The 26310-nt window shown below is 43.0% G+C and overlaps 1 protein-coding gene across 2 annotated transcripts; it reads right to left on the bottom strand.

Annotated features, from left to right (window-relative positions):
- Window positions 1-977: 977 nt before the first annotated feature.
- Window positions 978-24428, bottom strand: LOC121532452 (nuclear factor NF-kappa-B p105 subunit). 2 transcript variants are annotated; one of them, XM_041838312.2, is made up of 24 exons: window positions 23973-24428; window positions 23347-23407; window positions 22971-23046; window positions 21901-21947; window positions 21681-21779; window positions 13624-13772; window positions 12201-12364; window positions 10343-10501; window positions 9304-9408; window positions 8221-8312; window positions 7991-8129; window positions 7666-7809; window positions 7363-7461; window positions 7098-7265; window positions 6824-6965; window positions 6483-6597; window positions 6178-6379; window positions 5925-6094; window positions 5634-5736; window positions 5350-5486; window positions 5048-5117; window positions 4751-4917; window positions 1440-1569; window positions 978-1314 (listed from the first exon to the last, which is right to left on the bottom strand). In XM_041838312.2, the coding sequence occupies exons 2-24, from the start codon at window positions 23380-23382 to the stop codon at window positions 1223-1225; spliced, it is 2805 nt and encodes a 934-aa protein (XP_041694246.1). In that variant the 5' UTR covers window positions 23383-23407; window positions 23973-24428; the 3' UTR covers window positions 978-1222. The 2 variants fall into 2 exon arrangements, with proteins under 2 accessions (XP_041694246.1, XP_041694245.1); XM_041838311.2 differs by having other exon boundaries at window positions 23347-23387.
- Window positions 24429-26310: the final 1882 nt, after the last annotated feature.

Below are 26310 nucleotides of genomic sequence, written 5' to 3'. Positions count from 1 at the left end.
GATGAAAGCTTGTTTTGTTTTAGTCATTTAGCAGATGCTCTTATCCAGAGCGACTTACAGGAGCAATTAGGGTTAAGTGCCTTGCTCAAGGGCACATTGACAGATTTTTCACCCAGTCGGCTCTGGGATTAGAACCAGCGACCTTTCGGTTACTGGCACAACGCTCTGAACCACTAAGCTACCTGCCGCCCCACTTGTCTACACAGGAATGAACTAAAGGCTATCCAAAAGTGGTTTCTGTACTGTAGTCCAGGATGAGGATTGTGCTCTTAACAGATGTGCATAGTGGAGGAGACAGTATGCTTCATGATTATTGCAATAATCCATCATACCTAAAAATGACTGGTAGCACCACTTCCATAGTAAATGTAATTTGATGTACACAATACAAAAACATTGCAGGAGGGGGGTGTTAGTGGTTGCTTGGTTCCAAAACAAACCATTGTACAGTCACCAATCTATCCATGTTTAGCATATCCATGTGATATTTACATAGCTACGTAATCACTTTTTATGAGTGGGTGATTCATAACAATGAGCTATCCTTTTGGCAGCATACTACTGCTGTATATGGGGGACAATTTAATATAATTTATCCAAAGCGGCTTACAGTTAAAATCCATTACGTATGGGGTCCTTGCCCTATAAAATCGGGTGTTGGAAATAAATTTGCCCCGGGGCCACACGGTCTTTGACAAGGTCCGGAGGGCCATACTACAAATGTGTTATTAGAATTGGCTGCATGTTTGACTATGACTAAATTAACTGTAGTGTGGGGAGAAAATGTCCGATCATATCATTTTGAATCTAATAATTATTTTGGTCAATTTATTTTTCATAAATTAAAAATTATTGAAATGCCTTATTTGATTGCCCTTATTTTTAAGGATTTATACTACATGCTGTTACCTTGGAAACACCTTTTCCCCTGAATAAAACCCATTCATGATGTTTATACAAACAACAAGATTCAAATAGATTATTATGCAAACATTATTCAAACATAACCTGCACATTATATTCACGTATACAAAAATCACTTTCAAAACATTACTGGGCCAAATAGAAAAGTGAGGATATTTAGCATGATGTGTGAGGAGGTGTGCTTGTAGGATTTGTCCCTTTCAGAGAGAAATTGTCTGTCGCCTGCTTATAGGAGGCAGAAGCTTCATGAAATCCTGACATAGGCAGGGCCAGGATATGTAATGGACCAATCTGGCTGTCACGCTGTGGAGAGCTCCACCCCACTGTCACAAACTCCACTGTCCTCCCATCCTTCCAGCTTCAGATCCCACACACGTTCTGAGAGACACCCTGCAACACAAAGAGAGAGAGAGCGAGAGATAAGGGGGGAGGGGTTAAGAGCAGGGGACTTCTTATCCCAGATTATTCTATTGAAATCACATAAGGTATACTGGCTGAGTTGTTTTTGAGCTTACCTAAGAGCTCTGTGGTGCTTTGGGGAGCCTGTTCTGTTTCACACAGTGCCCCCTGCAGTACTGTCAAAGCGGCACAGTTTCCCACAGTCCTGAGTCCCTCCAAAAGGTCCTTGACCATTCCTCCAGACACCTACAGACGGTGGCATAGAAGTGTTACTTATCAAGTTGTCACGTGCACAAGTACAGTGAAATGCCTTTCTTGCAAGTGCTTATCCCAACAATGCAGTAATCAATATCAGTAGTACTATAAAATCAAGTAGAACAAGCGAGAAATAGATAAGAAATAAGACCAAGAGAAAGTAAGTAAGCTACAGTGGGGAAAAAAGTATTTAGTCAGCCACCAATTGTGCAAGTTCTCCCACTTAAAAAGATGAGAGAGGCCTGTAATTTTCATCATAGGTACACGTCAACTATGACAGACAAAATGAGAAAAAAAATCCAGAAAATCACATAGTAGGATTTTTAATGAATTTATTTGCAAATTATGGTGGAAAATAAGTATTTGGTCAATAACAAAAGTTTCTCAATACTTTGTTATATACCCTTTGTTGGCAATGACACAGGTCAAACGTTTTCTGTAAGTCTTCACAAGGTTTTCACACACTGTTGCTGGTATTTTGGCCCATTCCTCCATGTAGATCTCCTCTAGAGCAGTGATGTTTTGGGGCTGTCGCTGGGCAACACAGACTTTCAACTCCCTCCAAAGATTTTCTATGGGGTTGAGATCTGGAGACTGGCTAGGCCACTCCAGGACCTTGAAATGCTTCTTACGAAGCCACTCCTTTGTTGCCCGGGCGGTGTGTTTGGGATCATTGTCATGCTGAAAGACCCAGCCACGTTTCATCTTCAATGCCCTTGCTGATGGTAGGAGGTTTTCACTCAAAATCTCACGATACATGGCCCCATTCATTGTATGTCTTCCATTTCCTAATAATTGCTCCCACAGTTGATTTCTTCAAACCAAGCTGCTTACCTATTGCAGATTCAGTCTTCCCAGCCTGGTGCAGGTCTACAATTTTGTTTCTGGTGTCCTTTGACAGCTCTTTGGTCTTGGCCATAGTGGAGTTTGGAGTGTGACTGTTTGAGGTTGTGGACAGGTGTCTTTTATACTGATAACAAGTTCAAACAGGTGCCATTAATACAGGTAGCGAGTGGAGGACAGAGGAGCCTCTTAAAGAAGAAGTTACAGGTCTGTGAGAGCCAGAAATCTTGCTTGTTTGTAGGTGACCAAATACTTATTTTCCACCATAATTTGCAAATAAATTCATTAAAAATCCTACAATGTGATTTTCTGGATTTTTTTTCCTCAATTTGTCTGTCATAGTTGACGTGTACCTATGATGAAAATTACAGGCCTCTCTCATCTTTTTAAGTGGGAGAACTTGCACAATTGGTGGCTGACTAAATACTTTTTTCCCCCACTGTATATACAGGGTCAGTTCCAATACCAAGAAAATACATATATATAGATAGAGATAGATATGTATAGGGGTAAGGTGACTAGGCATCAGGATATATGATAAACAGAGTAACAGCAGCGTAAATGATGACTTCGAGTGTGTGTAGAGTCAGTAAAAATGTGTGTACGTGTTGTGTGTGTGAGCAAATTAAGTGAGTGAGTGAGTGTGTTGAAGTGTCAGTGTGCCTGAGTGTGTAGAGTCCTGTGAGTGTGCATAAAGACAGTGCAAAAATGTAAATTAAATACAAGGGTCAACTCAGATAGTCCATGTTGCCACTTTGTTAGCTATTTAGCAGTCTTATGGCTTGGGGATAGAAGCTGTTTAGGAGCCTGTTGGTGTCAGACTTTATGCACCGTTACCTCTTGCTGTGCAGAAGCAGAGAGAACAGTATGGCTTGGGTGGCTGGATTCTAAAGATTTTCTGGGCCTTCCTTTCACACTGCCTGATATCGAGGTCCTGTACGGCAGGGAGCTCGGCCCCAGTGATGTACTGGGCTGTCAGCACCACCCTCTGTAGTGCCACGTGATTAAGGGCGGTGTAGTTGCCATACCAAGCAGTGATGCAGCCAGTCAAGGATTTGAGGGCCCATGCCAAATCTTTTCAACCTCCTGAGGGGGAAGAGGTGATCGCGCCTTCTTCATGACTGTGCGCGTGTGAGTGGACTATTTTAAGACCTTAGTGATTTGGACACAGAGGAACTTGAAGCTCTCGACCCGCTCCACTGCAGCCTCGTCGATGTGGATGGGGGCATGCTCGCCCGCCATTTCCTGTAGTCCACGATCAGCTCCTTGGTCGAACTGACGTTGAGGAAGAGGTTGTTGTCCCGGCACCACAGATCACTGACCTCCTCCCTGTAGGCTATCTCATCGCCGCCGGTGATCAGACCTACCACCATCGTGTCATCAGCAAACTTGATGATGGAGTTGGAGTCGTGCGTGGCCACGCAGTCGTGGGTACAGGAGGGGACTAAGCACACCCCCCGTGTTGAGGGTCAGCGTGGTGGAGGTGATGTTGCCTACCCTCACCACCCGTCAGGAAGTCCAGAATCCAGTTGCAGAGGAAGGTGCTCAGTCCCAGGGTTCTGAGCTTGGAGGGGACTATGGTGTTGAATGCTGAACTGTAGTGTATGAAAAGCATTCCCACATAGGTATTCCTCTTACTTAGGTGGGTGAGGGCAGTGTGGAGTGTAATTGAGATTGCGTTGTCTATGGATCAGTTGGGGCGGTATGCAAATTGGAGTGGGTCCAGGGTGTCTGGGATGATGGGGTTGATGTGAGCCATGACCAGCCTTTCAAAGCACTTCATGATTACAGATGTGAGTGCTACTGGGTGGTAGTCATTGTGGCATGTAGCCTTTTAGAGTTCTGGAATGATGGTGGTTTCCTGAGACTTGTGGGGATTACAGGCTGGGTCAAGGAGAGGTTGAAAATGACCGTGAATATGCCTGCCAGCTGTTATCCGCATGCTCTGAGAACGCGTCCTGGAATACCGTCCGGCCTCGCGGCCTTAAGAGTGTTTAAGACCTTACTCACGTCAGCCTCGGAGAGCGAGATCACCCAGTCCTCTGGGTCAGTGGGGGCCCTGACGCACAGCATCATTCAACAATTGAGTCAAAATTCAATGGAAGTGTTGAAAAAAAGTCCCCAAGTTTCTATGAGAACATATTCATTCACTTTCTGTTCTGATTTTAATTTAAGGTGGGAGAAATCTGACCAAGAAAGACGAGAGACTATGAAAGTGAAATTTCAATCTTACAATGTCTGTGTGACTCACAAGCCCTATATTTCCCCCTCATGTCTTTGCCTTAGGTTGGGATAGTGTGTGTGTGTGTGTGTGCGTGTGTGCGTGTACCTCGTAGCTGTCCAGCAGCGTGCTGGCAGGGGAGGGGCTGAGTCTGAAGGCGCTGTTGAGGATGCCCAGCCCCAGCGTGTGTGCCAGGCTCTCCCAGCCCCTCTCCGGGCACTCCAGGGCCTGGCATAGTGCCCGCTTTGTGTCTGAGTCCAGGCTCTGCATGTCACCTACAGAAATATGACACCATTGTACTCCACAGTGGACAAGAACCAAGATGAGACAGCAGGGGAACCCTATGGCTTAAGCTGTAGAGATTACAATGAAGGGGTTCGTTAACACTGAAGTGCATGAGCCAACCTTGAAGGGGGACAAAGATTGAGGCGTTGGTCTCTGGCTTGTACTCTTTTCCATTCAGAATTTCCAACACCTAGAAGTACAAGGAAGAGGGAGAATATTTAGCGAACATTCCAGTTGATCAAAAGTCAATTCTCAAAAATGCTTTCAACTCTTGAATTCACACCAGTAGTTTCGTACAGTCATAAAATGACTTTCATAGTAAAAATTAAAAGGTGTGAGAAAGGATTGTAGCAATATTAGTCAGAGAGTAGAACATGGAGCTTAATGACAAAAACATCAAAGTGTGTGCACGCGGGACCCACCTCAGGAGTGGCAGCCATGTTGAGAGGAGTTGTCCCTGGGATGTAGCCTTCGTCCTGCTCCTCCTCTTCCTCATCCACACAGCAGTCATCCTCTCTGAAGAACAGGGGCTCAAAGTTTTCTTTGTGAGGATCGGCACCTAGACATGAAAAGATTTATAAAGTCATTTCTGTCTTTGAGCTTGGACAATATTATAAAAGGGGCAGTTCCAGAGCAAACATCAAGACAAAGTCATCAAATTGAGACATTTGCACAAAGGCGACAGTTTGAAGAAACGTAGTCACACCTGCAGCCATGAGGAGAGCGGTCAGCTTGACAGAGCCCCGCCCTGTGGCTATATGGAGAGGGCTGGAACCGTTGTAGGTGCAGCAGTCCACATCAGCATTCCCCTAGGGAGGAAGAGAACACTGTCAACACACACGACCATCGACCCTCACAAGGAAAGGGCTACTTGGGTTGTGCTAGTCTCCCATCCAGGTATTGACCAGGCCCAACTCTGCTTAGTCTCAAGATGCCAGCCAGTAGAAAGATGCAGGGTGGTAGGTATGGAGGTAGGCAAGGCTTCTACGGTACGTACCTCCAGTAGCAGGCAGCCTGCCAGGGAGACGTTGTCCAGCTCAGTGGCCAGATGGAGCGCTGTGCGGCCGCAGCTCCTCTCCTGGACCTCCACACTGCCACCGCTCACCAGGAGGTCCCTGAGGGAACACAGGCTGTTGGCCAGCACTGCCAGGTGGAGGGAGCACAGTCCTGGAGGATAAAAGCACTGTCATACTCTAGTGGACGCTTCACGTTGTACTGTGTGTGTGTGTGTGTGTTTCTGTGTGTTGTACCTGCTGCGTTGGGGAGGTCCACCAGTTCCACTACCTCTTTATGTCGCAGTAGAAATCCCACCATCCCTCCCTCCTTCTGCTGGGCGGCCAGGTGAAGAGCTGTGTTTCCGTGGCGATCAGACAGAGTGACATCAGCCCCAGCCAATAGGAGGGCCTCAGCCACCGCCTTCTGCTGGGTTATCACCGCTAGGTGTAAAGGAGTCTGGGATAGAGGGACAAATATGGGGTTCTGATTTTACTGCCTCAGGTTACCACAGAAATACCAGGCTCGTCAGTGTGTGTGTGTGTGTGTGTGTGTGTGTTACCTGGTAGAGGTTGTTCCTCATGTTGAGGACCTCCTCTCCAGGCAGGACAGAGAGGACCTGGGCTAGACTCCTGACTGCGTCTGTCTGGCTGTGGATCACTCCCAGATGGAGACCACTGGAGAAACAGAGGACATGCACAGATTGGCATGTGCTACTGGAGAAACTATGCCACATATCATGGTTATATATCCCATTGGCATCAATGCAAAACTCAATGCAGATGGACACAAAACGGAGGCAAATCAATGCAGTTAGAAAAGTTAGAAAAATGTAGTGACAGTTATGTTTACGTTAGAATTAGGTCTGAAGTGATAGGTTGGGTGGTAGGAGAGGGGACGTACGTGTCACCGTTCTCGTCCTGAGCCGTCATGAGCTGGCGCTGTGGAGCCAGCAGGTAGCGGACATCTCCAGTGACGGCGTACTGGAAGAGGGCTTCAGCCTGCCTCTCAGCAACATCCACCAGCCTGGCCTCCAGCACACACTCTTTACACAAATATAAAAACATTGTCATTAACTGGATACACAACACCCTGGCCTCCAGCACACACACTGACATCCTACAGTAGTCTGACTCACTCTGGGTAATCACTTTACAAATGTCTCTGTTGACCTCACCTCCAGTCCTGTCCCCTGGTCCTAGTTCCACACCGCCCCCTCTCTCCTCACTCGTCTCCCCAGCAGAGGCATCCTCTGACTTGGCTCGGACGCCCACCACTGCCCCTGAGGCCAGGTCATCATCCATGTCGCTGTCATCACCACTGTCCTCCGCTCTGCCCTGTGGAGCTGTGTCGAGAGGGAACATGGGTTGAGCGTCATTCCTATCCTGAACTGAAACAGAATTGATCTCTAAACCCTGGAAAACATACAGAAACACACTCACCATGTTTAATGACCGCCCCGCCACCACTCATGCCAGGGGAAAAGCCAGCGCTATAGCCGGTGCCGTAGTTATTGTAGCTGGAATAGCCCTGGAAGAAACCTAAAATATAATCAAAAGTTGTTATTTTAGCCTAAATAGACAATAAAGCTTTTGAAATGGTACTTTATCTTGTGTTTTGGACTTTTGTTAGACACTACCCATTTGAAGTTTACATGGCTTGTCTCGTTCACCTTAAATCACATTTCATTACATTTATTCTGTTATGTAAAAATGTATGACTAATAAGAAACATGTTTGGTGTACCTCCTCCCCCGGAGCCGGGTCCTCCCCCAGCAGAGGAGCCTCCTCCCCCTGTTCCCCGGTACAGGCCCCCTGCTCCACCTTGGCCGCTGTAGTCCTGGAAGTTAGGCAGGGTCTTCTGTCTCTTCCTCTGCACCTCTTCCTTATCTGAGGATGAAGACCAGGGGCAAGATGAGCGGATTGACTTGACAGATGACAGAATAATGGGTTATTTTCAATTTGAACTCTGTGCCCTAAGAATGGCACAAACTACAGTGGGTTGGGATGGAGGCCAGCATGCACAAGGGGTCTCCAGGACCAGGTCTGGGGATGTTTCAGAACAGCTCACCTATGATCTGCGGGTGGTAGGTGAAGGGCTTTGGCTCGCTCGTCTCGTTGTCCGATTTACGCTTCAGCTGCACAAACACTGAGGTGGGCTTCTGGAGGTTCAGGTCTCTGTATTTGGGGGTCTTGAAAACAATGGCAAACTGTGGAGGGGGAAGGGGGTGGAGATGTTACTCAAGGTTAGGTTATAGTACTGTTACAGGGGAGGAAATGTAACATTTGTATGTCACTGACCTGTCGGTGGACATCAGTGGGGGAAAAGTCCCCAAAGGCCTCCCATGTCAGCCCTGTCTCGTCATCCTCATAGAAGCGCACCTGAATGTCATCTGTCACGACAGGGGAAAAGGTACACTGTCACAACCCCACTTCTAAACTATGAGTAAAGTAAGAAACTGGTGTTGTGAAAGATATTGGAGGATAATACAAGTACACTAGAAAAAATACTTATTTATCATCCAAACCAACAAGTTTGTGAATAAAGCCTTCAAGTGTTACTGAATATCTTTCATGTGTCATCTGTCATGGAACCACAAGGAAATGTCAACATCTTTCCAAGGTAACAAGGAAATGGTGCCCCACAACTCCAGACAGAAGTATTTGAATATCCAAGAGAAATGTTTTGACTGCACTGTATATTTCCTCGACAAGGAAACTCCGGTCTTAGGAAAGCTACTGTGTATGCAGGCATATGTTCCAACCCAACACTAACACACCTATTTCAAAGAATCATTGAACATTGTCTTCTTCAGTATGGATTGTTTGAATTACGGTAAGTGTTTTAGTGCTGGGCTGAAAGAAAAGCCTGTAGGACAGGAATAGGATATCACTGATTGAGTCTCCTAAGCATGATACACAGTGAGGTAGAAATACTGTAGACTGGAGATGAGGCCCTTTGTTTGGAAGTCAAACAGCAGAGCCCAACAGAGACTTGAACTTCTGTCCCAAGAGAGGATCTTTCATTCCAGGGTTGTTGACGTACTGCCAACAGGCCAATGCAGCAACAAACAAAAAAAGGTTGCGAGAACACAATACGCCACTATAACTCTTCCTCCTCCTACACTTGCATAACAGATGGGGAATTCCCTGAGGTTGGAAAAGCAGGCTGGAGGACTTCCTTCATGAGTAGTAGTGTGATGAATGATGATGTCACAGAGAGACATGTACCGTGTTGATTTTAAGAGCCAAACTGTACCGGCTCTGATATTTTCCTTTCCAGCACAGTTCCAGCAACTATGGTGGATGCGTAACCAGGCCGGCGGAGTACAGCTCGGCTCAAGTTTGACTCAGCTCTGGAGTGTGAAAAAGGAACTACTGTACCTTTCTGAACCTTGTCACAGAGCAGGTAGATCTCCTCTCCACCCGTCACACAGCCAGCTGTTCGGTCCATCCGCACTATCTTCAGGTTAGACGCATTAGGAGCTTCTGCAGACAGGACAAGGGAATAGAGAGATGGTCAATAGGTCAGCTCAGATCTTCTGTTTAGTGCAGGCAGAATTACATTTATTGACAGCTAATAGGTAACTAAAAAAACGTCATTCTTTGCGGTGCATCATCCCTATTGGATGCCTTACAAATCCTTGAAATTGCCCTTTGTTATCAAACTTCAAACCACCATTTTATTTGTTTCTCTTCTAAATCTTTTCTAATTTCAAGAAACCACAGACACCCCAAATGTGAAGAAGAAAAGACTTGACATACACAAACTGTGTGGATACTTTCACGCAGTAAAGGGCTGGCATCAAAATTAAAAGTGGAGGCCTAGTTTCAGCCTGGGAGAGGAAGCCGAGTGACAAATGTGATGTAGATGAAAATACACTCACAGAGCTAGGCAAATGAAACCAGGGCACACAGATATGGTTTAATTTCAATACATCTTAAACTCTGTGAATAAAAACGTGAATTCAATGATGCACTGCATAAAGGCACGAGAGCGGTTCTATTCATTTGTTTAAACAATAGTACCTTCCTGAGTTTCATTAAGCTGAGGCACTTGGTCTTGTTGCTACTGGGTAGCATGTAGCCTAATATGGTGTGTTTCTATGGTGAGGTGAGGGACCTTTGTCATAGATAGACCACCCTTCACTGATAATGTAAAGAAGAAACAAAATGGTGGACCATTTGGGTCATGGCTAAAGACTGTTTTAGCTAGCTAGCTAGTCATTGTTTTGTTGGGGTCAGAGTGCACTGGAAAGCACAGCACAAATGGCCTAATCCTAACTTGAGATCAAACCACTTTAGCCAGACTTTTGCATTAATCATGCATTGATGTCAATGGGAGAATTGAGTTGCATATGCAGATGTTATAAACATTTGGTGGAATTGGCGCTAAGTGACTATGTGGCTGTTAGTGACTTACTGCTGTCGAAGATGGGGTCTGAAATGACGGGGTCCAGTCTACGGGAGAAGCCACCGTCACTGTCTGGGAGGAAGGCTGTGAACATGAGGCGCACCACGCTCAGGTCCATCTCTTTAGCCTGGTAGGACGCTGCATTGTGGATCAGGTTTTTCTGGTGATCTGAACACACACCCCATATGTGAAGGTTGAATGTGAAGCAGGCAATGCATAAATTCACATACAGTTCCTTCAGTAAGTATTCACACCCCTTGACTTTTTACACATTTTGTTGTGTTACAAAGTGGGGTTAAAATGGATGCCAACAATGTACCAAAATACTCTGTAATGTCAAAGTAGAAGGATTATTATATTTTTTTAAACAAATGAAAAATAAAACACTAATATATCTTGATTAGATAAGTATTCACACCGCCGGGTCAATACATGTTAGAAACACCTCTGGCAGCGATTACAGCTGTGAGTATTTTTGGGTAAGTCTCTAAAAGCTTTCCACACCTGGATTGTGCAACATTTGCCCATTATTTGTTTTAAAATCCTTCAAGCTCTGTCAAGTTGGTTGTTGATCATTGCTAGACAGTCTTTTTCAAGTATTGCCATAGATTCTCAAGCAGATTTAAGTCAAAACTGTAAGTAGGCCACTCAGGAACATTCAATGTCGTCTTGGTAAGTAACTGTAGTGTAGATTTGGCCTTGTGTTTTAGGGTTATTGTCCTGTTGAAAGGTGAATTCGTCTCTCAGTGTCTGTTGGAAAGCAGACTGAACCAGGTTTTCCTCCAGGATTTAGCCGGTGCTTAGCTACATTCCGTTTCTTTTTATCCTGAAAAACTCCAGTCCTTGCCAAAGACAAGCATACCCATAACATGATGCAGCCACCACCATGTTTGGAAATATGGAGAGTGGTATTCAGTGATTTGTTGTAGTGTTGGATTTGCCCCAAATATAACACTTTGTATTCAGGACAAAAGTTAATTCCTTTGCCACATTTGTACAGTATTACTTTATTGCCTTGTTGCAAACAGGATGCATGTTTTGGAATATTTGTTTTATTCTGTACAGGCTTCCTTCTTTTCACTCTGTCATTTAGGTTAGCATTTTGGAGTAACTACAATGTTGTTGATCCATCCTCAGTTTTCTCCTATCACAGCCATTAAACTCTGTAACTGTTTTAAAATCATTGGCCTCAGTGAAATCCCTAAGTGGTTTTATTTCTCTCTGGCAAATGAGTTAGGAAGGACGCCTGTATCTTTGTAGTGACTAGGTGTATTGATACACTATCCAAAGCCTAATTAACAGCTTCACCATGCGCAAAGGGATATTCAGTGTCAGTGTTTTTTTTTTTTACAATCACTGCCCTTCTTTGTGAGGCAACTTCCCTGGTCTTTGTGGTTGAATCTGTGCTTGAAATTCACTACTCGACTGAGGGACCTTACAGATAATTGTATGTGTGGGGTATAGAGATGGGGTAGTCATTTTAAAAAAATCATGTTAACCACTATTATTGCACACAGAGTGAGTCCATGCAACTTATTATGTGATTTTTTTATGCAAATATTTTAGGCTTGCCATAACAAAGGGGTTGAATACTTTTTAACTCAAGACTTTTCAGCTTTTCATTTTTTATTAATTTGCAAAAATTTCTAATAACTAAATTCCACTTTGACATTAAGGGGTATTATGTGTAGATCAGTGACACAATTATCAATTTAATACTTTTTATATTCAGGCTGTCACACAACTAAATGTGGAAAAAGTCAAGGGGTGTGAATACTTTCTGAAGGCACTGTATGCAAAACAAAAAATATTCTTAGTGCTCTGGAGAAATATATTCATTCAGTCCATTGTCTTAAAGGTGACTTACCAGTGAGCTCTCGGGGGATGCGGACCTCTCCCTGGAAGGCATCCATCTCGGGTTGGATGACAATACCACAGTTGTAGCCCATCCTGTAGGCCTCAGTCATACGGTCCTCCAGGGTCTTACTCACGTTCTTCTTGGTCACGTGGAGGATGCCCAAGTTGGGGAAACTGTCACATGGAGTTATTGATTTATATGTGGTATGTTTTTAACCCCTTACACTTGTGGAAATTGGCCTATATGGATACGGCCAAATTGAAATGTTTCTAACAGAAGAACTATGAAAAGCATATGCATGACCATGGCAGCAATTGAAAGAGAACACTTTGGAAATGATCAGACCAAGGGTGAGGATACAACAGTTCACCTGACACAAGACTGAATCCAAACATTACACTGTTGATTTTATGTGCAATTTACATATACTGTACTTTTCACAGCATTTGTCAATGATTACAAGGGTTTGAGTGAGAGGTCTAACTAGTGTCTCCAAGTGCCCACACACCTCTCCAAACTGTGCACAGTTCCGAAATTATGTCAATGCACTTTTATGACTCAAGGACAGAGCCTTCAACTATAAAGAGCTTTTTTTTTTTTTGCTTTCCTAGCTTTGCCATTGAGGAACTGAAGCGACCACACACAGTTGTTTATTTGGAACACAGCCCAGCGTCCCCACCATCACACAATTACTGTTGTTGTTTACGCAATCCAAAAACATTCTATTATAAATCACAATTTGGGTCAGGTGGGCATCATTTGAAAGCTTATTATATTGCCAACATGGCTAGCTAAATGATAAAATACGATCTTACAGTGTTAGGCTTTCAAAAGGCACTTCAGACAAACAGATTGCAATTTTGGTGCGCATAGAAAGGAGTCATAAGTGCATTCAAGTGCTTGTTCCGCGGCTAGTGTTCTTCACAATACGACAAACATAGGCTCATTCTGTTCAGGACAACCCAGGGTATAACACATGTGCTCAAGTTTATAATGGCTGTCAGTCAAAACCGATACAGCGCTGTGAAGCAGAGAACCTGAGCTCTGACATCATGTATAGCATGTTACTGTACAGCCACTGCGTTCTAATTTAGGCGCTTATCAATGACAAAATCTGCCATTTCAACCCGTATACGGGATGTTAATGGGGAGGGCTACGTAAACATGCAAGATAACACCACAACAAAGTACGTTCAGGTTAGATGGGGAAACCCTAAGTGAGAAATGTCATCAATACATAGGATATCAAAGGAAGGACCTATAATCATCTTATAGGAAGTCCTGACATTTCTGCAATGTTGTCAATAAGTAAGCATATTAAAAGCTGTTAAATGTACCGGTAAGCTAACTGGTGTGTGTGTGTGTGTGTGTGTGTGTGTGTGTGTGTGTGTGTGTGTGTTAGCTAGAGAGAGAGAAAAGTGGAGACAAACACCTGATGCTGGAGTCTTTGGGCTGTAGGTCTGCGATGCAGATGCCCTTGTCACACTGCTTGCCCACCAGACTGTGGGCATGGAGGTGGGCATCTTTAGAGTTGGTTACCAGCTGTACCACCACACGCGCCATCCCCTGGTAGTTACAGATCTGCAAAGAGGGAGGGAGACACTTTTTAGACCAGATATTAAAACTACAGCCCCGGGAGCCAGACTGCTAGGCGCACACACGCAACAAGCATTCAAAATGGTTGAAAATGCCAGTCCAAACGGTAAACAATATCTGAGTGATGAATCGACCAAATGAAAACATGAAGGAAAGGATGGATGAAAACAGTGTTCCACATGGCTCAGATTTTGACACACAGGTTTAGGGTAGGTTGGGAACCTCAGCCTTTGCACACTTCTTAATAAGTGTCCAGAAATATTTTCAAACAACGGTAAAAGGTTGAGTTCAGCCAAAGATCCCATCCAATCCGAAACTCCTCGGCATACCGTCACGGGAAACCCCTCAGTAAAATGGTTAATAAACATTATTTGGCATGACATGCCACATAAAAATATATTTAGTATTTTCCCAAATTCTGTTTTCTATTGTTATCTTTCCTGGTTTGGGATTTTTTTTCTCCAGTTTTTTACTCTCAATATTACAAGTATTCATAGAGAAACATGAATTCCCCTTTAATTGCGCATCTAGCAAGAGAGGAATGTGTTGGTCTAGCCATATTTATGCTGTTAGGCCTACTACTGAAGCACATGTCATGACAGAGTTAGCAAAACAATCGCCACCCAAATGGTACAAATAATCATGATATAATTATGTCAGGTAAGCCTACTTTGCGATGAACATTTAATTGAGAATGTTTTTGGGGAAAGTCTTTCTGTCTACCCACATACAGAGTAGTAGACAAACGCGCAACCAAAACAGACAGACGGGGGCAATATTGATGGAAATTAATTGGCAGATATTGTGTTAAGTTTGGCTTTTTAAACCAATCGTGGCTAACCAGGGGTGGGATAATGTCAATGTGACTTTGATTGGATAGTAGCCAATGATAGCCAGGAGCTTTATGTTTGACATTTTGCAATAGAACACATGACAAAAATGCATGTACTTTCAGAATTGATTGGCGAGTTACTCATAGGTGGGCTGCGAGCTACTGGCAGCTGTTGGAGACACCTACTGTAGACGAATGCCACTGAACTAGGCCTTCACTTCGCGTCTTTCTGGTTCCCCGAGACAAGATTGGCCTACATACAAAACCAACCCTGTTCCTAGAAAACAGCACGTGCTGTTAGATGCAATAGCCAGAGGGTGAGACTGAAAAACACATTTTGAATTTGCCTACCTAGAAAAGTCTCTAGCCTGCTCTTGAGCTCAAACGTCTCTTTCCTCAACCCTGTCCTTAGCCACAGCATATACTTATATGGTTTTCTAGAATATAAGGACTAGAATACAACTCCTCCCTTGGTTACCTATTTGGGTTATAGCCAGACTGCTAGGCGCTCTCATGCTTACATAGTATGGTAGTGTGGTGTTTTGTGTAATGAAATACAATTTTGTCAAATCTAACATGTGCTCTCCGGGTTATTGGCTCTTAGCCTGTGCAGCTAGTTCAGGCATAACGACTTAATGACTAAATTACTGAAATGTAAATGTAAGGACTTGACTGGCTGGCTGACTGGCTGAGTGACAGGCTCAGTTAGGAGCTGGGGTGTGACTGTCACTGACAGGCTCAGTTAGGAGCTGGAGTGTGACCGTCACTGTGTTTTGTGTGTCATGTGGTTATTCAGACACTTTCTCTAGGGGGGAAATGAGTAACTCTTGCATCAACAAAACACACACATACAATCACACATACACACGCAACAAGCATTCAAAATGGTTGAAAATGCCAGTCCAAACGGTAAACAATACCTGAGTGATGAATCGACCAAATGAAAACATGAAGGAAGGGATGGATGAAAACAGTGTTCCACATGGCTCAGATTTTGACACACAGGTTTAGGGTAGGTTGGGAACCTCAGCCTTTGCACACTGTTTCATACGTGACCAGAGCTATTTTCAAACAACGGTGAAAGGTTCAGTTCAGCTAAAGTTTCCCGGCCAATCCAAAACTCCTTGGCTTACCCATCACGGGAAACCCCTCAGTTTACCCGTCACCAATTCTTCACAGAAAAGACAATGTGCATTTCTCTTCAGTGATCACATACGCATTTCATGCAGGTGAATCACTTTCTATGACACACAGACCAGTGTCTCACAGAGTTCTGTTCTGACTAAAAGGAAGCCAACATAGTCTAGATCTAACAATAGAAGGTAAACAACATACTTGATCTGTCAAAGGCTGACACAGGGGGAGGTAATCGTATGCCATCTAACCACTTTGAAATCTTACACATGCTTCCTTGTCAAAATTAATACTACACTACCGGTCAAATGTTTTAGAACACCTACTCATTCAAGGGTTTTTCTTACTTTTTACTATTTTCTACATTGTAGAATAATAGTGAAGACATCAAAACTATGAAATAATACATAAGGAATCATGTAGTAACCAAGAAAGTGTTAAACAAATCAAAATATATTTTATATTTGAGATTCTTCAAATAGCCACCCTTAGCCTTGATGACAGCTTTGCACACTCTTGGCATTCTCTCAACCAGCTTCATGAGGTAGTCACCTGGAATGCATTTCAATTAACAGCTGTGCCTTCTTAAAAGTTAATTTGTGGAATTTCTTTCCTTCTTAATGCGTTTGAGCCAATCAGTTGTGTTGTGACAAGGTAGGGGAGGTATACAGAAGATAGCCCTATTTGGTAAAAGGCCAAGTCCTTTTATAGCAAGAACAGCTCAAATAAGCAAAGAGAAACGACAGCCAATCTTACTTTAAGAAATGAAGGTCAGTCAATCTGGAAAATGTCAAGAACTTTTAAAGTTTCTTCAAGTGCAGTCGCAAAAACCATCAAGCGCTATAATGAAACTGGCTCTCATGAGGACCGCCACAGGAATGGAAGACCCAGAGTTACCTCTGCTGCAGAGGATAAGTTCATTAGAGTTAACTGCACCTCAGATTGCAGCCCAAATAAATGCTTCACAGAGTTCAAGTAACAGACACATCTCAACATCAACTGTTCAGAGGAGACTGTGTGAATGAGGCCTTCATGGTCGAATTGCTGCAAAGAAACCACTACTGAAGGACACCAATAAGAAGAAGAGACTTGCTTGGGCCAAGAAAGACGAGCAATGGACATTAGACCAGTGGAAATGTGTCCTTTGGTCTGGAGTCCAAATTTGAGATTTTTTGTTCCAACCGCCGTGTCTTTGTGAGACGCGGTGTGGGTTAACAGATTATCTATGCATGTGTATTTCCCACCGTAAAGCATGGAGGAGGAGGTATTATGGCGTGGGGGTGCTTTGCTGGTGACACTGTCAGTGATTTATTTAGAATTCACACTTAACCAGCATAGCTACCACAGCATTTTGCAAGAATACGCCATACCATCTGGTTTGGGCTTTGTGGGACTATCATTTGTTTTTCAACAGGACAATGACCCAACACACCTCCAGGCGGTGTAAGGGCTATTTTACCAAGAAGGATAGTGATGGAGCGCTGCATCAGATGACCTGGCCTCCACAATCCCCCGACCTCAACCAAATTGAGATGGTTTGGGATGAGTCGGACCGCAGAGTGAAGGACAAGCAGCCAACAAGTGCTCAACATATGTGGGAACTCCTTCAAGACTGTTGGAAAAGCATTCCAGGTGAAGCTGGTTGAGAGAATGCCAAGAGTGTGCAAAGCTGTCCTTAGCACTACAGAGCTGATTCAAATAATTAAAGCTTGATGACGATTTGGTTATTTGAATCAGCTGTGTAGTGCTAGGGGAAAAAACAAAACGTGTACCCGGGGGGGCTCCAGGAAAAAGTTTGGGAAACCCTGCTGTAGACGAATGCCACTGAACTAGGCCTTCACTTCGCCCCTTTCTGGTTCCCCTGAGACAAAATTGGCCTACATACAAAACCAACCCTGTTCCTAAAAACAGCACATGCTGTTAGGTGCAATAGCCAGAGGGTGAGACTGAAAAGCACATTTTGAAGTTGCCTAGGCCTACCTAGAAAAGTCTCTAGCCTGCTTTTGCGCTCAAATTTATTTTTCCTCAACCCCATCTTTAGCCACAGCATATACATATACAGTTAACTAAAATATAAGGACTAGAATATAACTCCTACCTTGGTTACCTATTTGGGTTATTTTACAAGGTGAAAAGTGAGGCTGCAGTGAGAATTCAGGTCTTGTTGGAGAGTTCATGGTGGAGTCACTGACTTGCACAGAGCACACACACGTTGCTATTGTGTTGTCCTTGTCTTGCAGATCAGATTAAATTAAAATTGCCCCCCCAGGGATGGATGCAAGCACTGAGCTGAGGAGAACTCAGCCTTTTAATCTGTCTGTGCATCCTCCAGGCTCTCTCACTGAGAACAGGCCTCCTCTACATGGGGGTTGAAAGGCCAGAGATACTGATGCTTAACACTTACCTAACAATTACTGTAAACTGATTCCTAGTAGAAAACAAAGACATTTGTGCTATAGATATACCCTCCTCTACATATTTATTTGGACAGTGAAGCTAAAACTTTTAATTTGGCGCCATACTCTAGCCTTTTGGATTGAGATAAAATGTTTCATATGAGGCGACAGAATGTCACCTTTTATTTGAGGGTATTTACATACATATCTGTTTTACCATTTAGAAATGAAAGCATATTATGTATCTAGTCCCCCCATTTGAAGGTATCATAAGTATTTGGACAAATTCACTTTTATGTGTATTAAAGTTCAGTATTTGGTCCCATATCCCTAGCCTGCAATGACTTTCTAACCCCTCACCATTATCAATAACAGGGGAGGTTATACAGTGAGGGAAAAACGTTTTTGATCCCCTGCTGATTTTGTACGTTTGCCCACTGACAAAGACAATAATTTTAATGGTAGGTTTATTTGAACAGTGAGAGACAGAATAACAACAAAAAAATCCAGAAAAACGCATGTCAAAAATGTTATAAATTGATTTTCATTTTAATGAGGGAAATAAGTATTTGACCCCTCTGCAAAACATGACCTAGTACTTGGTGGCAAAACCCTTGTTGGCAATCACAGAGGTCAGAGGTTTCTTGTAGTTGGCCACCAGGTTTGCACACATCTCAGGAGGGATTTTGTTCCACTCCTCTTTGCAGATCTTCTCCAAGTCATTAAGGGTTCGAGGCTGACGTTTGGCAACTCGAACCTTCAGCTCCCTCCACAGATTTTCTATGGGATTAAGGTCTGGAGACTGGCTAGGCCACTCCAGGACCTTAATGTGCTTCTTCTTGAGCCACTCCTTTGTTGCCTTGGCCGTGTGTTTTGGGTCATTGTCATGCTGGAATACCCATCCACAACCCATTTTCAATGCCCTGGCTGAGGGAAGGAGGTTCTCACCCAAGATTTGACGGTACATGGCCCTGTCCATCGTCCCTTTGATGCGGTGAAGTTGTCCTGTCCCCTTAGCAGAAAAACACCCCCAAAGCATAATGTTTCCACCTCCATGTTTGACGGTGGGGATGGTGTTCTTGGGGTCATAGGCAGCATTCCTCCTCCTCCAAACACGGCGAGTTGAGTTGATGCCAGAGCTCGATTTTGGTCTCATCTGACCACAACACTTTCACCCAGTTCTCCTCTGAATCATTCAGATGTTCATTGGCAAACTTCAGACGGCCCTGTATATGTGCTTTCTTGAGCAGGGGGACCTTGCGGGCGCTGCAGGATTTCAGTCCTTCACGGCGTAGTGTGTTACCAATTGTTTTCTTGGTGACTATGGTCCCAGCTGCCTTGAGATCATTGACAAGATCCTCCCGTGTAGTTCTGGGCTGATTCCTCACCGTTCTCATGATCATTGCAACCACGAGGTGAGATCTTGCATGGAGCCCCAGGCCGAGGGAGATTGACAGTTATTTTGTGTTTCTTCCATTTGCGAATAATCACACCAACTGTTGTCACCTTCTCACCAAGCTGGTTGGCAATGGTCTTGTAGCCCATTCCAGCCTTGTGTAGGTCTACAATCTTGTTCCTGACATCCTTGGAGAGCTCTTTGGTCTTGGCCATGGTGGAGAGTTTGGAATCTGATTGATTGATTGCTTCTGTGGACAGGTGTATTTTTATACAGGTAACAAGCTGAGAATAGGAGCACTCCCTTTAAGAGTGTGCTCCTATTCTCAGCTCGTTACCTGTATAAAAGACACATGGGAGCCAGAAATCTTTCTGATTGAGAGGGGGTCAAATACTTATTTCCCTCATTAAAATGCAAATCAATTTATAACATTTTTGATATGCGTTTTTCTGGATTTTTGAGTTGTTATTCTGTCTCTCACTGTTCAAATAAACCTACCATTAAAATTATAGACTGATCATTTCTTTGTCAGTGGGCAAATGTACAAAATCAGCAGGGGATCAAATACTTTTTTCCCTCACTGTACCTCTGTAACTTATCCGTAATCATGGTAGCATCCACATTAAATGTAGAAGTGTTCAGAAACCTATTCTATTCTTATTTACAATAAAAGTGACTCCAAAATGACACAATACATTATTTATCATTCATTTCTATTGGGTACAAAATAATCTGAAACACAACCAAAATAAACTTCAAATGCATCCAACAAGTTTATAGAGTGAGAAGCTTGATGTAGTCATTGCGTGCTAGGAATATGGAACCAAACACTAAACCTTTGACTACTTTAATACACAAGTGAATTTGTCCAAATATCTATGACTCCTTCAAATGGGGGGACAAGATACATAATATGCTTTCATTTCTAAACGGTAAAACAGATATGTATGAAAATACCTTAAAATAAAAGGTGACATTCTGTACTGTCGCCTTATATGAAACATTTGATCTCAAATTCAAAATGCTGGAGTATAGAGCCATATTAAAAGCTTTAGCTTCACTGTCCAAATAAATACGTAGGGGAGCATATATGTTGCACAGAAACAGAACTCTCATATCAATGTACTGTGTAACTTCTTTGTACAGAAGCACAACACAGATAGTGGGCTACATGTGCCTCCACAACCTCTAGAACAGGTTTGAGAGACACCATGTTCTTCGCTCTGAGGCAGTCGTTTCATGTGTGAGTCTGTCTGAGACCGTGGGGGCGAGCTGAAAACACTGTTTCCTGTCGGTGACGCCACTCAGCAGTTCCTAGTAATTACCCATATGACACAGGAGGAAATTTCAAACAGGCTTGAAACAAAGTAAATGGCAGGTCAGATTTATATACCCGTTTTCAAACACCTAATTTTCTAACATGTGCTCTCAGGGTTATTGGCTCTTAGCCTGTGCAGCTAGTTCAGTCATAACGAATGAATGACTAAATTACTGAAATGTAAATGTAAGGACTTGACTGGCTGGCTGACTGGCTGAGTGACAGGCTCAGTTAGGAGTTGAGTGTTACTGTCACAAAGGTTCAAATGTATTTAAAGAAAACCACGCTAGGCAAATGAGAGGTTGGAGAAAGTGACAATACCTAATCCTACTACTTGAGCAAAATATGTGGAGGCACGAGAAGAGGTGATTTCCCAGAGTTTAGTCTGAACATAGTTCAAATTGCCTAAGATAAATTAATATTTGTGGTGTGTGAGTGAGTGAGAGAGAGAATGGATTTATTTAAATGCCATGAAAGGATTTCTGTCAGGATGGGCCTGTAAATGTTAGTTTGAAATACAAGCGGAACTGATCATAACTTTATTAATTTATACACAAAAAAAACGTACATCTCAAACATGATAGAAAGAAAATTCCTAGGAATCTCAAGCAGAATTTCTACTTCTGCTTGTTCAGTTGAAGGATCAAAGGAAGGAAGGAGTGAAGGACAGACAGCAGGCAATTAGGGAACGGAACGAAGAAAGTAAAGTAAAGGAGGGAAATAACTCATTAAGGAACGGAATACGGAAGGACGGAAGGCGTGAAGGAAGAAAGGAAGGAAATGATGACATAAGGAAGGACATGTTGGTGGGACTTACCTTGACATGGGGATAGGACTTTCTGTTCTTCTCACTAGAGGCCCCTGGTAGCCCGCCGTGAGAAGGCCCCTCACAGCCATAACGAAACCTGAAGCCCCGCTAGAACAGACATAGAAAGCTTTAATGACACTCAACTGTACACTTTGAAATGTGGTTAAATTAGCTTGTTTATGTAGCCTATGCTGTAACTGAGAGAAGGAGCACTGAAGAAAAGGGTTACCTGTTTAGGCTGTTCAATGATTTGGAGGTAGGGTCCATCTGCTGTAACTAAGAACAAATAAACAATGGTTTATGTTCGTTTTACAGCAGGACTGGCCAACTCTCCTCCTGGAGAGCTTCTGTACTGGGTGTGCAAGCAGGCTTTTGTTCCAGCCCTGCTCTAACACACCTGATTCTGCTAACTAATCAGCTGCCAGTGAGGACATTGATTAGCGGAATCAGGTGTTGAGCGGCGCTGGAACAAAATCCTGCACAGCTAATAGCCTAGCTCTCCAGGATCATCCCTCTACTAAACAAACATATGACTTTCCTCAGGTGCTGTGGTAGAGGATGTATTTTAAATCAGATAAGAAACAAAACTGACAAGGTATGGCCCTTTTAGGAATGGGGGCCTGGGCTATCTACTAATTCCGTGTCAACAAAACACCTTCTGCTCTCTGTCTCAGAACATCTTGGTCCTCAAACAACTGTTAGCTGAGCCAGCTTCTTCCCTTTCATGCCTAATGCAGGGCCCGCTGCCTAAGCCACATCCTCCCACTGATGTAGCCTCAATCAAGAACCTCATCTTCCAAATGATGTTCGGCTTTAGATCTCTATAGAACAGACAACCTTCATCAGGGATCTGGCTGTTCACGGTTGATGGTCTTTTACAGCTTCAGATGTCTGGGCAGTTCAAAAAGGCAGTCAGTAGCAGTACCTTGAACCTTATATGCCCATTCCCACAACCACTAGCCTCGCATAAACAACTACTACTAGTGTCACTTAAACCTTGGTATTAAACAGCCTTCTTGAGACCAAAGGAGAAGTGAAAGCACAGAGAAGGAGAAGTAGGCTTTATGTTTACATTACAACTCTGCAATATCATGAAATCATGAAACTGAGTTTAGAAAAACAACCTTTTCATAAAAGAACAGAGGTGGCAAGAAGAGCTTGCTCGACAGTGAAAGCACTCTCCAATTTTAGGCTACCACTGGCATTCATTAAATTACATCTTTAGTTAGGCCTATTTCATCTCTATTTGGGTATAAAGGCCTAGACATGGGGCATATCTGAAGGGGACAGACTTCTTACCTGTCCGGAGTGAGTTGGAGTGTGACACGGGAGGGAAATTTAGAGGATCCCATAGCGGATCTACGTCAAAGTTGTACTACATGAAAAGAAAACAAGAGAGAACAAAGATATTGAAATCTAATTTCACTGACAAATGTAGAAGGTATGACTAACATCTATGAAAGAGACACTGGCAAACCTGTCAGATGAAGAGACATCTTTAGCCACCGTGTTAACCTCTCCTTTAATATGGGCTGTTGTTCTGAAGTGTTATAGGTTAATAGGTAAATCGATTTCTGCTTCAAACTCTGTGACAAAGGATATAGCCTACAATGTATAAAAGACAAATACAGAGATTCCGTGTCGACATAGCATGGACATTAAACACCTAGCTTACTTGTGAGTGAGGTATGTAAGGCTCCTCTTCTGCCATGGTGTCTGAGAGAGAAGACAAAGACCTTGAGAAAAGTAATGGCTTATAAAGCAGTAGTGCACATATGCATATTACATACAGGTATATCAAATTGACTTAACGGAATTAACGATTTCAGTGATTTCCTGCATCTGACCCAATCTCAAATGTGGCCTGATTAAACAGTTTTCGTTACATTTGGATTTGCTACTGGTAATGCTCTGTGCACAAACCACTTAAGTTAGCTAACTAGCCAGTTAACGTTTAATAGCTAACTAAAACAAGTGTCAAGATAAATTAGCTAAAGCAGCACCCTCTCTTAAGTACATTTTCCAATAGCCCCATAATGACTAAATAAAGACAAGAGCAACCTGACTTTATTGGCTTTATCTAGCTAACTAGCTAGCTACTTCGTTGTTTGATTGTGGCTAGCATGCATGATAGTCGAATAAACTATTTTAGTTGGCTAGCATGCATGCTAGCTAATAAAGAGGAAGTGGACAAGGCTAGTTAGCTAACTGGTTACACCAGCTAACGGTAGCTAAGCTAACTATCAATAAACTTTCTAAATGAGTTACTCATTAAATTGAAACATTGTAGCCAATGCTTACCTTAGGTCACAAATGCGATTCCTACATCAACATGAAAGTCCAAGGCAATGGCAGTCCCAATCCAATCAGTTGAGTCGAGTTTTGCACATTATTGCGCCATACTTGCGACGTGAACTAATTTGACCTAATAAAACATTGACAGTATCTATGGTCAATTGTTCATATTACACATAACTTGTTACACGTTTGCATCAGTAAACGAAGATGAAATATGTCAGTGCCAGCTAACACCAAAGGACAGCAACATCGATTTATACAGTTGTTCAGACACTTGACTTCCCCACTAGAAATTTCACTGCGGTCAAGTGAGCCGACACTCGCATTACGCGGTTAAGCCATCTGCGCTTCACTTTCCTCCAGAATTTGATGCGCGAATACACAACACTTTAGGGTATCGCATGTTTTCTGAAACTGAGTAGGATGCACTTTCATGCACAGATGGAGACGATAGCTACAAATCATTCCAAGTAAAACAGTTTGAAGCACACTTATTCAATCTTTCATAATCAAAATTATACAATTTTCGCGCCTTATCAAAAATTACTTTGATATCACGGGAAGAGTGAGGCTGCAGAGGTTGCAGTAGCCTAACGGGGTGCTGTTTAGCAAATATTAAATTGTGAAAGGAAGATGTGTTTACAGTCATGACAAACATACACAGTTCACAGCCACACGCACACACACACACACACAGTTTCACAACAAGATCTAAGTGAGCTTGATATGTTTTTCTTGAATTAGAATCCCTAAATTCACTATAATAGGACAAAACAAGTATTTTTCCCATCTTGGAGCTGGCATAATATGAGGATGTTATGCTTTGCAATATTGATGACAATGGATTATTGATCTACTAGTGGCTCACGTGACAAAACATATTTAAGATGGCATAATATGGGCATCTGATGGAATGCAACAGTCATCACACTGGATTAATGATCTACGGGCGGCAGGTAGCTTAGTGTGTAAGAGCGTTGTGCCAGTAACCGAAAGGTCGCTGGTTCTAATCTTCGAGCCGACTAGGTGAAAAATCTGTCGATGTGCCCTTAAGCAAGGCACTTAACCCTAATTGCGCCTGTAAATCGCTCTGGATAAGTGTGTCTGCTAAATGACTAAAATGTAAAAAAATAATAGTGGCTCACATCTCAAAATATGTTTACCAGAAATGTTGTCTGTTGAAAACTTGAGGTATATACCCTCAAAGTTCACTGTAATATACTGAGTATATTACATTTCCATGACATAGACTATCCAGGTGAAAGCTATGATCCCTTATTGATGTCACTTGTTAAATCCACTTCAAATCAGTGTAGATGAAGGGGAGGAGGCAGGTTAAATAAGGATTTTTAAGCCATTAGACATGGATTGTGTATGTGTGCCATTCAGAGGATGAATGGGCAAGACAACAGATAAGTGCATTTGAACCGGGTATGGTAGTAGGTGCCAGGAGCACCGGTTTGAGTGTGTCAACAACTGCAGCGCTGCTTTCGACACCTTGTAGAGTCCATGCCCCAACAAATTGTTCTGCGGGCAAATGGGGGTGCAACTCAATATTAGTTCCTAATGTTTTCTACACTCAGTGTAGAATAACCAATTATTTTACCCCGTATTTTAAACTGGCATAATATGGGAATCATTTGGTATGCAATGGTCATCACACTGGATTAATGATCTACTAGTGGCGCTCACTAGTAGCCATTTTTACAGTTTTATTTTATTTTATTACATAGGGGTCATCAAAGTTCACTGTAATATAACTATACTGAACAAAAATATAAATGCAACATGTAAAGTGTTGGTCCCATGTTTCATGAGCTGAAAAAAAAGTTCACAGAAATGTTCCATACTCACAAAAATATTATTTCTCTCAGATTTTGAGCACAAATTTGTTTACATTTTTACATTTTACATTTTACGTCATTTAGCAGACGCTCTTATCCAGAGCGACTTACAGTTAGTGAATACATATATATATATATATATATATTTTTTTTCATACTGGCCCCCCGTGAGAATCAAACCCACAACCCTGGCGTTGCAAACGCCATGCTCTATCAACTGAGCTACATCCCTGCCGGCCATTCCCTCCCCTACCCTGGACGACGCTGGGCCAATTGTGCGCCGCCCATGAGTCTCCCGGTCGCGGCCGGCTGCGACAGAGCCTGGATTCAAACCAGGATCTCTAGTGGCACAGCTAGCACTGCGATGCAGTGCCTTAGACCACTGCGCCACTCAGGAGACTAAACTCAGGAGACTCTAAAATCTGGAGACTCTAAATCAGGAGACTCTAAAATCTGCAGTTTATCCCTGTTAGTGAGTATTTCTCCTTTGCCAAGAT

The sequence above is a fragment of the Coregonus clupeaformis genome, chromosome 2 (assembly GCF_020615455.1).
Source record: "Coregonus clupeaformis isolate EN_2021a chromosome 2, ASM2061545v1, whole genome shotgun sequence".
NCBI classification, from domain to species: Eukaryota; Metazoa; Chordata; class Actinopteri; order Salmoniformes; family Salmonidae; genus Coregonus; species Coregonus clupeaformis.
The sequence above is the reverse complement of the archived record's forward strand: the minus strand, read 5'-3'. Positions and strand labels throughout refer to the sequence as shown.